The sequence below is a fragment of the Sesamum indicum genome, linkage group LG16 (genome assembly GCF_000512975.1).
Source record: "Sesamum indicum cultivar Zhongzhi No. 13 linkage group LG16, S_indicum_v1.0, whole genome shotgun sequence".
In the NCBI taxonomy this organism is placed as follows: domain Eukaryota; kingdom Viridiplantae; phylum Streptophyta; class Magnoliopsida; order Lamiales; family Pedaliaceae; genus Sesamum; species Sesamum indicum.
In genome coordinates this window covers 497,468-511,983 of record NC_026160.1, presented here as the reverse complement: position 1 = coordinate 511,983, position 14,516 = coordinate 497,468, and the positions used below count along the sequence as shown (strand labels likewise).

The 14,516-nt window shown below is 33.9% G+C and overlaps 1 protein-coding gene and 1 pseudogene across 1 annotated transcript; one reads left to right on the top strand and one right to left on the bottom strand.

Annotated features, from left to right (window-relative positions):
• LOC105178596 lies at nucleotides 801-2,059 on the top strand. Its single transcript, XM_011102106.1, has 3 exons — nucleotides 801-1,626; nucleotides 1,717-1,833; nucleotides 1,995-2,059. The coding sequence occupies exons 1-3, from the start codon at nucleotides 801-803 to the stop codon at nucleotides 2,057-2,059; spliced, it is 1,008 nt and encodes a 335-aa protein (XP_011100408.1).
• On the bottom strand, nucleotides 5,069-10,426 carry LOC105178595 (annotated as a pseudogene).

The window sequence follows — 14,516 nt, the reverse complement described above, 5'->3', positions numbered from 1 at the left end:
ATATCCCTTTAAATCAACTAGTCCTTCAATGCTTTAGCTTGTTGTCTGATTTTTACATTTTGCCGAGAAATTTGGGAGAGATCCCTTCTATTGTGTAGTTCCAGTCTTTCTTCCTGCTCAAGAGAGCAAATCTTGTTCTTTTTTATTTTACTTCCCAAAAGAAAACTCAATTTGTTCCAACTGAGTCCTCTGTGAAGGTGTGAAAACGTCATTATTTCTTCATTTCTTCCCCCACACTTTGAATATTTCCTCCTATGGGGATCACAAACCCACTTAAACAACTTAATTATTCTGTTCAAACTCATCATACTGCCTTCCAGAACTTGCTGGAACATTTAAATATTTATTCCTTTGACCCTCACAAATTAGTTCACTTTGCTACTCTTTACCGCTTCGGCCTGAGCCCAAAAGAGGCAGATATTGCAAATTTTTTGTTTGTTGTTTCCCTAATGAAAAGATAGTTTAGCTTGTTTTAATTATTGCTTTTGTACCTGAAATTTTGGAAGCCAAGATTTCCACAAATTGCTGTGGGACAAAGTTGAGAGGGGGAAGGGAGAGAAAACCCATGTTGCTAGCTCCTTTGCCAGGCAAACCTTACTAAAGAGTCATCCTTCAACTCGCTTAGCTCCACTTCCAATGAGGATCCTAAGTAGATATTCTCTTACCATAGATCGTTACATATTAAGGTTAATCCCACACCTCTGGCATTTGCATAGCTCAGTGAGTTTTCTATAGACATAGCCAACTATTATTTGTAAATTATAATACTATCTCCATACCTCTTTGTCCTTGTTATGAAAATGATGCACTTGGTCTTCCTCCAAATTATTGAGCAAAATAGACGCTTCCAATTTCATTGGAAATGTGAAGCCTCCAATATCTTCCAACTGGATTTTGCCGATGATGTTATCTTATTCAGTCGAGCAGCGGTGGACTCTATACGTGTATTCAAGGACGGACTGGATCGCTTTGGTGATTGGTCGGGGCTTCAGTTAAATGCCCAAAAAGGTCATCTCATATTGTCCCGAGCGGCTCAAGGAATGAAAGAGGAGCTGTTGACGATGCTTGAGTTACAGGAGGGACAACTGCCGATGAGGTATTTAGGACTCTCCTTAATATCATCTAGACTCCCGATACCTGATTGCCTACCCTTGCTGAATAAAATTGAGTCTCGTATTGCTGGATGGGAGGGGTTGGCTTTATCATATGCTGGACGAGTGCAAATTATTAAATTTGTGCTTTCGTCCCTTAGTATTTATTGGTCTTCGACTTTCATTCTCCTAAAAAGGGTCATTAATGAAATTGAAAAACGCTTACGGAAGTTCCTATGGAAAGGCACGAGGAGTAGTGGGTATGCTAAAGTTGCTTGGAGGGAGTTGTGTAAACCGAAAGATGAGGGGGGTCAAGGATTGAAAGACATTGGGACGATAAATCGGGCCCTCATGTGTAAAAAATTGTGCGATGTTATTCGTTGTGACAGGACATCCATTTCGGTGGAATGGTTACACCAAGGACGACTTCGGGACTCCTCTATTTGGACTATATCTGAAAATAGAGGCTCATGGTGTTGGAAGAAACTTATACGGTTAAGGGCATGGTTGCGACCGGAGGTTGTTTACCACATCGGTGATGGGCGAGATTTTTATTTATGGAAGGACCCTTGACACCATCTAGGCCCTCTTATTCAGAGAGTTCTCCATGGACCTAGTCTTATAGGATTGCAGGAATCCAGCAGGTTGTGGGCTGTCATTCACGAGGGTCAGTGGCAATGGCCTTCTATCACTGACTTCAAATGTTTGGAGATCTTGCAAGTACTACCTGTTATTCACGGAGGTAATGATCAAATTTTGTGGCGGTTCTCGGGCAATATTGTCACCACACAAGCCCTCTATCGCTTATTTGATCCCCCGGGTCCAAAAGTAGGCTGGTATTCACTACTTTCTGGACCTCTTAAAATTTTTCGGCACATGTTTATTCTCTGACTCGCTATTCAGGAAAAGCTTGCTACGACGGACAAGCAATGGTTATCACATTTAGGAGGATGCGTCCTATGTACTGAGGACAACTTGGTGACACACACACATTTGTTCTTCCATTGTCAGTATAGTAGACGTTGTTTGACTATTATCAAACGAACTATTCGATTTCTTTGGCCTAACAGACAGTGGAGAATGGATATTGAATGGGCTTCTAGGAAGTGGAGGGGCAAACACATTATTAACATGGCATACCGTGCGCTACTTGGGGCATGCGTTTACCACATTTGGAGGGAACGCAACATGAGACGGTTCAAGCACACTTCGAGGTTGCCGGCTACGTTAGCTAGCTTAATCATAGAGGACAACTACGGATTCTTAGCAATATCTTCCTAGTTCTGTTAGCTCTAGTGCACTTTATAGAGTATGGCATATCCCTTGACCCGTTGAGGAATAACATATCATACGAGCACTGCTGTATTATACCTCATTTTTCTATTTATGAAATTTACCTTTCCCCGGATTATAATACTATCTAAAAAAAGGATAAATTGCATTTTATTCTCCTGTATTTTCTTAAAAAGACTAAAAATTCCCTTATGTTGTAAAAATAAGTTAAAAGGCCACCGTGATTAAAAATATCCGATGTAAAGTTAGAAACTAGCAAAAAGTGCACTTCACGAACCCTTAGTGCGAAATTGATTGATTTTTGACAAATTTTGACCCTTTTTGGATTAAAAACGACTAATATACCCTTCTTGCATATAAAATCATTCACATTTATTTCTTTTTGTTTTGATATTATTTTTGTAATTTTATCCTCCTAAAATAGAAATAATTTTATTATTTAAATTTAAATACAAAAAATATATAAAAATTAAAAAAATTATAATTTAAACCGACGAATTAAATTAAATATCACAATACAAAAATTCAAATTTAAATATCTATATGAAAATGGTGGGCGACAGGGGAATGGGTTGGGTTGGAGTGGGGGGTTTTAATTTTATTAAATTTATTTTTTAAAATAATATTTTATATTTTATAAGTTATGACTTTTATGTATGTGATGGCATAACTTTTATGTATTTGTTTTTGACTTATATATATATATATATTAATGTATTTTTATATTTTGTGATGTATGTAATTGTTTATGATTGCGTTATTGTAGTTAGTTATATTTTAATTTTTTGTGATCTGAATATATAGAAATTTTATAGGTATTGGAGATGGTTAATAGATTGATTTTGGTTTATTTGAGATTTTTCAACATGGTTTGTTTTTAACATATTTTTTATTTTATTGTTATATATAAGTAACGTTCCAATTCAATAAAAAGAAAGGAAAAAAAAAAAAAAAGGAATGTGTTTGATGGAGTAGTGAAGCAATTAGGTTTCCAACAAAAAGGTCTGGGTCCAAACTCTCTTGAGCAACTTATGATTTTTGGGCAATTTCATTAGTTATAACGGATTAATGGTGATGACTAAATTTGATGGAATCTTGAAACGGGATGAATTAAGTTTGATGACGGGAAAAGAATTACATTTTTATAAAAGAAAAATCTAGTTGAGCTGACCTACTAATCCAAACTAGGCGGCCCTGGGCCACTGAGCTTGATCTTATCCAAAAAATTTATATTCGGAATCGACTCGGGACCAACCCAATCTCAATCAGGCATAAACTAGACCATATCAATTCATTTTCTTAATAGATTAATTCAAATCAATTCAATCCGACCCACTGCACATCTTAAATTTGGGGGTCAGGAGTAATCGCCCTCACCTTGGCCCAAGGGTTGCTAATTTGTCTAATCAAAGGAGGTTGGGTAGAGGCGAGATGGGGGGGACAAGTCTTTCACTTATTTGCTATTTCCTACCACGATGGATGGGATGGGCTGACTCATATGAAATCCCTTTGTTCTAATCTAATTATTGGGTAGACACACTGTCATGTTCCAATTCCATAGTCAAAAGCGGCATTATCTTTTGATATAATGAACTCCATGAAAGGGAAAATCGTGTGGCGCTCATGAAACGAGGCTGTATACGGACAAGCGACGCAAGGGGGGGCCATCCTACTGTCTGCAGTTGACACTGCTTTTCAGCCATTGGTTTAGAATTTAGATTTTGGTCATTTATGTTTCTACTTTCTTCATCCCACCCCAATTAAGAGCCCTGATTTTAGCTCGATTTGGCATTGGATTTATGTATCTTTTTTAAATAGTAATTATGATATTTGGATTCATAATTATATAATCGACAATGTAAATGCATAGTATAGTTGAATTCTAAAACTAAACTCATTTTAAGAAATTATATAGGTTTTCAAGATAAATGATATTATTATTGGATTTAAATATACGAATTGTATTATTTGTTTTGGTAGATCACAACAGATTCTCCTGAAATTTAATATAATTATAATTACTCCTTAATTGTTTGAAAATCTATAAATTTCTCATAAAATTAACGATCGTCGAACATATACCCCTTGTGATAGCATATTGTAGGAGAAAATTTGTTAGACAGAATTTTCGTTGGACGACCGACAATTTCAAAGGGTATAGTAATTTTTTAAAAAACAAATGGATAATTGTAATCCTAGCAAATCTTAGGAGAGGCTCATGTAATTTGCCCTTTTATTTTTTAAATGTAATTTAAATAAAATTTAATTTCTAAAGTAATTATTGAAAATACGGTATAACACCACAAACAATCACAGTTACGATGAAAAGTTAAAACACCAACTTTTTGACCTATCACAAAGCCAAAGCGGAGGTTTTTCTATAGGTTCGAACCCACAACTTTAAAATCATGTAACTCAACTTCGTCAACTGCCGTAGGTCTCATCGGTAGCCCAAACGGAAGTTTTGGATGAATAACTTTTGTTTCCTTCTATATACTTATTTTCCTTTCTTAAAAAGGTTTTTCATGCCAAGTGTGGAAACTTCAAACAGTCCACATTACTCCATCAGTCCCCAAGTAGAACTTTTCCCACTTAAATATGATGTAGCTTGACTACGCGGAGCCAATTGATAATATAATCACAGACGAGGAATTTAGACGAAATTGCAAAAGAGCACCAAGGAGTGTAGAAGATAAGAAGATATGCACATGAGATTATTTCATCAACCGATGGAAAATTTTCACTAATGGACATGGTTCTGTTATTGACATGAAAAACTCCAGAAAAAGGAGCAACTAGTTACGCGCATGTTGGTGGTATCTTTGATATCCCTTGGCGTTGCAATTCGACCATGACACTGTCAATGGACGGGGGTTTCAGACCAAGTGGCAGCGGCAGCCATGGCTTTGATAAAACATCTCCGATGACCGCATCTATGCTCTCCGTAGACTGCTAACACATTTATGATGACGAGTCAGACCATCGGTAATGCTGGCAAAATATTGATCTGCTGTGACTAAAGAGTTAACGGAGAGAAAATCGTCTCACTATTTCAACTGCACGGAATTACAGTTTCAAAACTCATGCAACTTTAGTTTCATGCATATTAGGAATCTGTTTCTGTCACATATTCTAATCTGCATGCACCAAACATATAGGGGTTGAGCATTTGATTGAGATGGCACTTCATTATCTCGGAAGGATGCTTGCTGAATAAAAGATGCCTATTTTCTAGTGGATATACGATATGCAAACTTAATGTAAACTGTGCAGGCAACTGAAAAATTTTGCCAGAGTTGGCATATCAATCTCCATCAAGTATGAGAAACTGTTTACAGAAATGGGATGCAATGCTAAATGATCTTATGGTTTGATGACGTGCTGATGCACTTTAAACCAAGTCATCAACCGTAAAAAGTCATTGTTAGGGCATAATGGAACTGTTCTCTAAAATACTTTTGCAAGGAACATAAATCATGCACGCTTTAATGAATGCCAAGCCAATGCAAAGGGAGGCCAGTGTCTTATTCAATATACACCAGACCAATAACTTAGGCCCCTTTCACTAATCCAATATGCTATGATTTTGTTTTCCAAACAGAAGTAAACTATTTTTTTTTTTTTAAAAAAAAAAAGGAAAAGGTAAAGATAAATACAAATCCACAAGTTCGGTAAGTTGCCTTGTTTCTCTATTGTTCTCTTTCTTTTCCTAGTATTCTCCTAATACCCCAAGAAAATCATCCATCTCAAAACTTCAGTCTCCGAGACCAGCCTGCAAACTCTCATGCCTATCATTGTAAGCATTTGGGTACCTTGAAAATCTTCTCATGCCTAGAGGGGGTAAAATATTGCTAAAATTAATTTAATAGGTACTGTAAGCATTTGGGTTAAACAAGAGTCCATCCTGGTTCACTGAGAAACTATTGAGACGCCCATTCTTGGGTATTTCAGAAACTTAGCAGAACATCTGTTAGGGGCTTGAACATTTTAGCACTATTTTCTAAATGCTTTTAGGAAGAGAAGAGGAGCTGATGTATAATAAACCTCTTACTGTCTCCTGTTGTCAGAATTTTGATAGAAGAAAGGGAAACATGAAAGATTGTTGTATCCAAAATTTGGCCTTAGATCAGTCTTCATTGGTCATTAATTGAATAAAAATCATAGTTTTGGTTGGTAATATTGGGATTCCACAATTTTATGTCAAGCCAGTCTTTTTGGAACATGATGATTTAGACAGAAACATCTTGTTTTAGAAGTAGTAAAATATGCAAACGAAGTATAACTTTTTTCATTCTTTTTTTTGTTATGATTGATTCTTGATTGAACCAAATACCTCCAGCTCTTACCTCTCACAGGACTGTAAAGAATCTGCTTGAAGTAAAGGGAGGACAATAAAATCTCACCAGGTGAGAATCAAATGATGGTTGAGGCAGTGTTTGTCCAGTGGGCACGATGGGTACACCGACACCAGGTTCTGCTCTGTACAAGGAAGTCGGTGGTACGCCTGCAACTGGTGGAATGGTAAACCTCTGCATGATTGTTAGTTGGTTAAAGCCAAAGATTTCCTCATTTATGTCCATGACTATTTTGGAAATAGACAGGTATAAGAAATAGCAACAAATGCAAGTAAATATCAATCAAAAGATTCAGATTTTGTAATTACTGTGGGCTGGAAATGTGGCGCAAAGCAATCCCTATTTGTAAAAGATAAGTCATTACAGAAAGAGAGAAGAGTGCTGATAAAATATGTTTGTCTGCTGTGCACTTACATCTTGGTGGTGACTAGACCAAAAAGACGGATCCCCAGATATTGGTGGTTGCAGAGGATGACCTGGGACCCAAGCAGGTGGAGGTGCTGGTGAACAGGTTAGATGATTAGGCCACATGTACATCAATGGTTGGTCTGTTGATGGATGACCCCATACATGTAAGGGTCTAAATTGAGGCATGGATGTCACTGGAGGGAACCCTGTGGTTGGTACAGCCCAAGAATTCACATCTCTCTTCGCTGTCCTGCCCGCAGTTCCATACATTTGCCGCTTCCGGCTCCAAGTTGCTGCCTCTGCTTCTCGAGCTAGCAAATGTTTCCGATGGGAACGATATTTCTGGATTTAAAAGAAAAAAGAATACAATTATATTTAAATCATTTATTTGTGCAAGAAATAAGCATAGAGATTATCTAAATATGTGTAGGACTACTACATGACCTAATTCTTCAGCAAGTTTCAACCATCAAGAGAAGTCATAAGTATTTTACTTTGTGGTACAAGGGATGACCTCCTACATAAATGGAACAAACAAATTTTGAAGTTTCAGGTACAAAATGTTATTTTAGTTAAAGATTCCAATCTTGACAGGTATAGAACTTTACATTGGAAAAAACCTCTGATATATAAGATAGCTTGAGGACTTTGGGACAAAGGACAAGGGACATACTATAAGGGAATACAACACATTATCCAAGTTGTTTCAGGATTCCGCATATTTCATAACCAAAACGTGAATACATCGAATATCCTGTCGCCAGTTTGCCATTATTACCAGACCAGCTTTACCAGCTCCGGGAAAGTGTTTGCAGAAAGAAATATCATAAAAGCCCACAGTGTTGATGCTGGAATTTTTTCAATCCTTCAACAGCTTATTACAATTATAATTCTTTATGAAAAGTATTACAATTTTTTCTGGAAAATATTAATTTTTGTAATCAAAGTAAGCAACAAGTACAAGCATACAGCATAAGTCAACAAGTCCTAGAACATTGACTTGTAAAAAACTCCATTAAAAATACGAGAAGAGATGCACGTGGAAAAAGTTGTGCAAAGTAAATCCTCTGAGAATTATTGACTAGTAGCATAAGAAGATTACAAAAGAAAGTACCGAACCCAGGCATAGGGAAGAGGACAATCGTCACAATCCATTAACCATAAGCAAACTTTTAGAAAGGAGATTAAGAGACGAGGTGTCTGGATATTGTGGAAATGAAATAAGAATGAAGGAATATGAAAAGAAAAGCTATGCATACTTGAAGATGGCTGGCGACATTATGGCGGGTAAGACACTCAATTCCCATGAGCTCCAGAATCTTTGAAGGCACAGCCTTGTCCAAACCTAGCTTCTCCACTGCTTGAACAAACTGCCTGTGTAGCTCAGGTGTCCAATCCACCTATCTCCAAAAATAAAGGAACCGTTCAATCTCTTCTCTTGAAATCTTAAATTCACACCAATGCACTTCTGACTCATGTACTAAGGTTCAAGCGTACAGTTTAACTTGGGAGATAAATAGCAATCCATGAATTCCTAAAATTTGCTTCCGCAGGACGTATTCAACAAATCCACAAACATGATAGAGAAAGCAATTATTTGAGACAAATTCACATGTAAGTCTCTCCAATGAGGACTAAGTCTTAATACATTAACACTTACAATGTGACCTAGGATTCAAGTTAGTTTTGTAGAGTGTTTCTGCTTACCTTCACTTTCCTCTTCCCTGGAAGATTTTTTATATGAGTTGATGGTTTTCTTCCTTTATTACCTGTCAAGGAAGACCGATTATCCACAAAGGAATCTCCCCTATTACTCACGGTTTCCTCTCCCTGAATCAAGCTTGATCCGGAACCAAGGTTTGAGGCTGATGCAGAGGCAGAAACAGGGGATGCTTTTTGTTCTGCAACAGTTTTACTTTCTTCATCCACTTTTCCAATGGATGCTGATGTATTAATACTGGTACTCATCTCCGATTCCTCACCGGCACCAACCAAGAATTCTCTAGCTTTTGGCTCCATCTCTGAATCCAGCTACACATTCCCATTGTTGATCCCCACAAAACCAATAAACAATATTGTCAGTGAATCCATGTCAGACATATCGAGAAACTCATTTTGTTTCATGAGGAACTCCGTCAGGATAGCTCGCTCATTTTTGTCTTCCTTGACGATGAGAGAGCAAGAGTTCCAGAAAATACAATTAGAAAGAAATGCAAACATGCTCTCCATGCTATATATATTATATAGATGCAATCTAATGTTGGTGCAAGTATATTACTAGCTATATAAACTAAATTTTTTGCATGCAAATATTCAGAGGTCAATAAACTAAGGTTATGAACATAGAAAATTCATTCTATGACAATTCTTTCTTTCTGATGGCAAGATGGCGAAACTCATTAGTTTGTTATTTTTTTATCTTCTTTTGTTTTTAAAACTTTATTCATGTTATACGGTTTACTTTTAAATGTTCTTTCAAGGTTTGTGATTGCCTAGTTTAGCTCATCAGTTATTTCAATATTTTTTCCTCTTAGAGGAGGATGAAAGAAGCTGGATTGATAAGTGTCAGCTGACATAAATTAGTAGCAAAGATAAAAAGGGAGGGAATGTAGGCAAAAGAATCTCTTCCAAAATATGGTGGAAAAGTTCAACTTACTTACACTGTGGTTTAGAAGCAAAATAGTGAGACCAAATCTGGATCCTTTCCTACAACAGAAGTATACTGGTGACTATGTGCTAACCCCAGAATTGAATTCACCTGTTTGCAGCACATTTACTGAGGCCTATACATAGCGAAACTCTTATATTTTTGCTATTTTCTTTGAATAACTTCTAATATAGAGCAGATAATCCAAAATAGCATGCCACTCAACATGTTATCTGGATAATTGTTCAAATTCGCTATTCATGCGGCCATCACACTTTTTCTCCCCAGGAATCCATGATAAGCTATAGCTATAAAAAGTGATTATACCAAGACTGTAAGTAAAATGGTATAGCATATAGAAGTTTAAGCCAAAGTAAGGAACAAGTAAAAAAGAAGAATATACACTATCTCATTCCCATGATCAAACAACAAACACAGATGTCTGACTCATTTATTGTATCATCATAGCTGCCTTGTCTGGATCCAAAACTAAATTCGGTGAAATAAAATGAAGCAACAAACACAAATATTTGAAATTTTCTCTAAAATAGAAGTACGTCCAATTTCAAGAGCATATTACGCCTCATATCGACTATAAATCAGCAAACCACTCTGTAAACAAATTAAATTATTATTTCCCCGTACAAGTTAATCAATAATATATAGTTGTACGTCAATGATTAAGCCTCACAGCTAGAGCAAAAGGAGGCAAACTTTATTTCCAAGTAAAATTAAAATAATCATCTGTCAACTTAGCAAACAGTATAAAATCAAGAAACTACACACCTCATGCTCTCTAGCGCAACTTTTTCTAGGCCAATATCATACTCGCTGCGTTCACTTCGTACGCTTTAAATGCAGCTCCACACCAAGTTCTCCTCCAACTTTATGAAAAAAAATCAAAGAAAGTTAGACACACGCACACGCACTCACAATAGAAAAAACAGAAGAAAAGAAAAAAAAACAGTAAAATGCATCACATCCATAACTCTGTCCGAATCACCACTAGAAAACATCCAAGCTTCATTCTCAAGACAATCAACGAATAATGTAAGATCACCTGAATTAGAACTCAACAAACCTCAACCTCTCTTCCTTCCCCAGCGGCGCCGGTGGCATGCGCAACTACGGCGGCTCAAATGAGTAACTCTAAACAGAGTTTTCACGAATCTCAGCGGAAAACAGACTCCAAAAACCGGAGATGTTAAGAGATCGATCGAACAAACCCTAGGTTCAGCGGTGTGTACGAGCTTCCCCACCACTTTTTCTCAGAGCTACCACTGAATTATGAGAGTGAGAGTGACCGACTGAGTGCCTTCAAAAGCTTGTGATCATAATAACGTTATTCGTTGGTGTCTTTATTGCCTCATTATTAACAGAGGATAATAAATCCAACTTTTCTCTCAACTTTACAACAAAATAAGTTGAGTTTATTTAAAATTAAACTTAGAAAATATTTTAATAATTTCATAATTTTTTAAAACTATTTTTCAACCTCATAATATGTTGAAAAGTATTTGAGACGTAAAATTCAAAAATAACATATTACGACTCCGCCTGCTTTCGTGAAAAAAATTATTTCACCGTGATATGTTTATGTTTGAATTTTCCATTATAAATCTTATATTGTATATAATAAATACATAACACACAAATAAATATATTAAATATAATATGAAATAAAAATCACCCGAGTTGTAGCGTTTTATTTTAAACTCAATTATATTTTTTTTTTATTTAATATATTCACATCATATGTAAAAAATATTTTTTTACATAAAATAACTTTTGTGTCATGTATTAAATAGAATAAAAATAAAATAAAATAAAAAATTCAAATACCCATATTTAGCATGATTGATTGAATTATGTATTAAGGACAAAAGTTTGGTGAAATTAGTGTATTGGGAAATAAAAAGGAACCTATGTTTGAATGAGGGGAGTAGAGATCAATGATTAAGACATACAGTATGAACCTGACTTTTTAGCATAAAATGTCTCATTTTCTAGCACAATAATTTGTTTAAAATTTACCATTCATTAAAATAAAGGGTAAATTATGCAGACACTTTTTGAGGTTAATTAGGTTTAATTACATAAATATTATTCATTTTTTATAAAATTAAAAGTACACTCATCGATGATGTCAGTCTAATGGTTAAGGTTAAACTTGAGATCCCATGAACAAGTTTGAAATCATGGGTTCGAATATTATCGGCTGTGTGAGATTTATCTCACTTTATGTGAGTTATTCTAATTTGTTTATTCTTAGTTATTTGTTGAATCGATATAACTTGTCTTAATCATGTTGATGTATTAGTTGAATTGATATATTATTAAAAAAAAAATTAAAAGTACACTTTTCGAGATTGTAGTTGTAATTGCAAGTACACCTTTTATTCAGTAGCGAATTTTTATACAGACACCCTATGAAGTACATTACTCTAATATTCCCTCGGAATGGTACTAATAATTTTACAATAGTTAGGTAATACTTATATAGTTGGGTCTAACCTCACGAGTGGAAAAAAAAAAAAAATAAAATTTTAGTCCTCTAACTATAGTGAAGTGGCACTTTTGGCCAGTCCGATTTGAAAATTGCAATTGAAGATTGTAATCAAAAGAATTGTCACAGAAATAGTTAGATTTGGCTTGATATTATCACATGTCTTATATGCGACCGAGTTAATTTGGGTCTTTTTTTTATTTTTTCAGACCAGCTTTGGTAACGTGACATGAGGAACGTAAACGAAAAATGCAACTTTGATTCTATAACAATAAGGGGGAGGTACATTTAATTTAAACGTCAGAAGGACAAAAATCCACATAAAGAAAAATTGCCGGAAAATTAGCCTTTTTGTTTATGTTTTCAATTTTTAAAATAACAATTAAAGTGAAAATATATATTTTTTTATACTTATTCTCATTGAAAATATATTGATTTGACAGCACAATTCAATATAAAACATAATCTCATTAACTAATCCAAATAAATTTTAATTTTAACATATGGCTTCATAAAAAAATGTATATAATAAATTTAAATATTTTTTTTTTGGTTTTGTAGTATACCAAAAGACAAAAACTAAATAAATAGGGATAACAAATCCCACCACTATATAAACATTAATTTATTTTAATGCTAACTATTAATAATTTCAATATGAATGAAGGTAATTATATTTAAATTCCCTCTAAAAATATGAAATTATATATTTTTTAAAATAATTTTAAAATTATATTTACATCCCTTTTAAAAGTTCAGTGTTTACACATGACCTCCTTCCCCTAATGGAAAATGCTGACATAAACAAAAAAGATTATATAAATTTTTAATTTTGTCCTCATTTAATAGAGATAAATATAATATATATATAGAATAAGGTTAACATCATTACATTTTTTTCTTTATAAGTACAAAATTATTACATGAGAATGTTGAATATATGATAAAATTATTAATATATATAATATTTTTTTTAGGTAACATCAGCATTTTTCGTCGAAATCTTAACAAAGTGAATTCTTGGAGAGGGTATAAAACTTAGGTTGAAATAATTTCGTATTTTTAGAAAGGTTTAAGTGTAATTAATCCTATTAACAATTAAAAATTATGACATAATTATAGTTGATTTATTTAAAAAAATAAAATTTATATAAATTTCCTAATGTGGAAGGCTGGAAGCGCATCTCCTGATCACGTGCACAGGAAGACTATTTGAGGTGGTCTATGAATCATTATTAGGTTTTGGAATTTGTACTGTGGTGTTGGTGTAGGTCAGAAACCCACTATCTTAGGCCTGTCCTCAGCTTTGTTTGCTAGTCAACTTCATATCTTCATCATAGTGTTGGATGATTAGTCGTCTTTCCAACTAATAAATTATAATTTTAATCGTGTAAATATAAAATAATTATTTTTTAATTTTAGATAAATTTATTTTAATATTTTTATGTTTTAATAAAAATGAATTATACCTGGAACAAAAAAGGTAAATTACAATTGATTTTATTAAAATTTGTCATAATTATTAATATTCCACAATTATTTGAAAAATTACAAGTACCATCTGAAATCATAAATACCTTAACAAGTAGGTTTTATGACAACTTATTGTAGAGGGGTTTGTTAGGATAATTGTGATTTTAGGGGGTATCTGTATATCAGGAAGGAATTCGTAATTTTTCAAATAACAATAGAGTATTTGTAATTATGACAAATCTCGAGAAGCCCCAATCAGAGTTTCCTAAAATAAAGTCTCTGTTTCTAGATAAGAAATATAATTTTTAATTTTTCGGCTAACTTATCATATTATTCTTTTTTCAACATAAAATAATTTTTTAACTTGCCCAAAACCAAAACTTTTACACTATGTTTAGTTTTATTTTTAATTTATTTTGGTGTATTATGTGTAGATAGAGAGAGAAAAACAAAGATAAATAACTATGTATTAGAGATAGTGTGTATGTTTGGATTTATTTTTTGGAGATAATATAAAATAAATATGGTATGTTTGATGTTGTTTAGTAGGAGACAAAAAGTACTGTTCATTTACAAATCATGTCTTTATATATATTTATATATATGTATGAGTATGTATATAATTTTTTTAGTTGTAGAGCCTATAATTAGTGTAGATTTATTTTGACTAAAAATAAATGAGACACTGTTTCAAAACATCACAAAACACCACCAAAACTTTCAAAATAAATCAAGGCAAATAT

Excerpts from the sequence above, each read along its gene's own strand:
- LOC105178596 (XM_011102106.1), top strand. The coding sequence starts at position 801 with ATGATGCACTTGGTCTTCCTCCAAATTATTGAGCAAAATAGACGCTTC. Across the intron at positions 1,627-1,716 it reads GGAGGTTGTTTACCACATCG|GATTGCAGGAATCCAGCAGG; the intron begins GTGATGGGCGAG and ends CTAGTCTTATAG. Across the intron at positions 1,834-1,994 it reads ACTACCTGTTATTCACGGAG|GAAAAGCTTGCTACGACGGA; the intron begins GTAATGATCAAA and ends CTCGCTATTCAG.